The sequence below is a fragment of the Buceros rhinoceros genome, unplaced genomic scaffold (assembly GCF_000710305.1).
Source record: "Buceros rhinoceros silvestris isolate BGI_N320 unplaced genomic scaffold, ASM71030v1 scaffold36261, whole genome shotgun sequence".
In the NCBI taxonomy this organism is placed as follows: Eukaryota; Metazoa; Chordata; class Aves; order Bucerotiformes; family Bucerotidae; genus Buceros; species Buceros rhinoceros.
The window spans coordinates 1-253 of record NW_010396550.1 but is presented as its reverse complement, the minus strand read 5'-3'; the positions used below and the strand labels follow the sequence as shown (position 1 = coordinate 253).

Sequence of the window (253 nt, the reverse complement as noted above, 5' to 3'; positions counted from 1 at the left end):
CCGGCGCCAGCTGCGGCGGGCCCGAGCCGCCAGCCATGGAGGGGCTTTCGATGTCCGAGCTGAAGAGGGCAAAGTCCTGCGAGCAGCTCCCCAGAGAGGCCTGATGCAGGCTGACGTTCTGATTGATGGGGGTGTTGGGAGCCAGGCTGTAGTTCGACGTCAGCAGGTCTCCGCCCGTGCCGTTGTACAGGGGGTCGGCGGTCGTGTTGTTCACTTCCATAGCCTGGAAGGGACGCGGAACAGCCCGGTCAAC

The 253-nt window shown here is 65.2% G+C and overlaps 1 protein-coding gene across 1 annotated transcript in view; it reads right to left on the bottom strand.

Moving 5' to 3' along the window:
- Positions 1-232, bottom strand: part of LOC104502031 (nuclear factor erythroid 2-related factor 1-like) — a gene marked incomplete at both ends in the record, with an annotated part of 1,342 nt that extends 1,110 nt beyond the window's left edge. Inside the window, 1 exon segment of the mRNA XM_010145936.1 lies at positions 6-232. Within this exon segment, the coding sequence (XP_010144238.1) occupies positions 6-232 (227 nt within the window).
- Between the last annotated feature and the right edge of the window lie 21 nt (positions 233-253).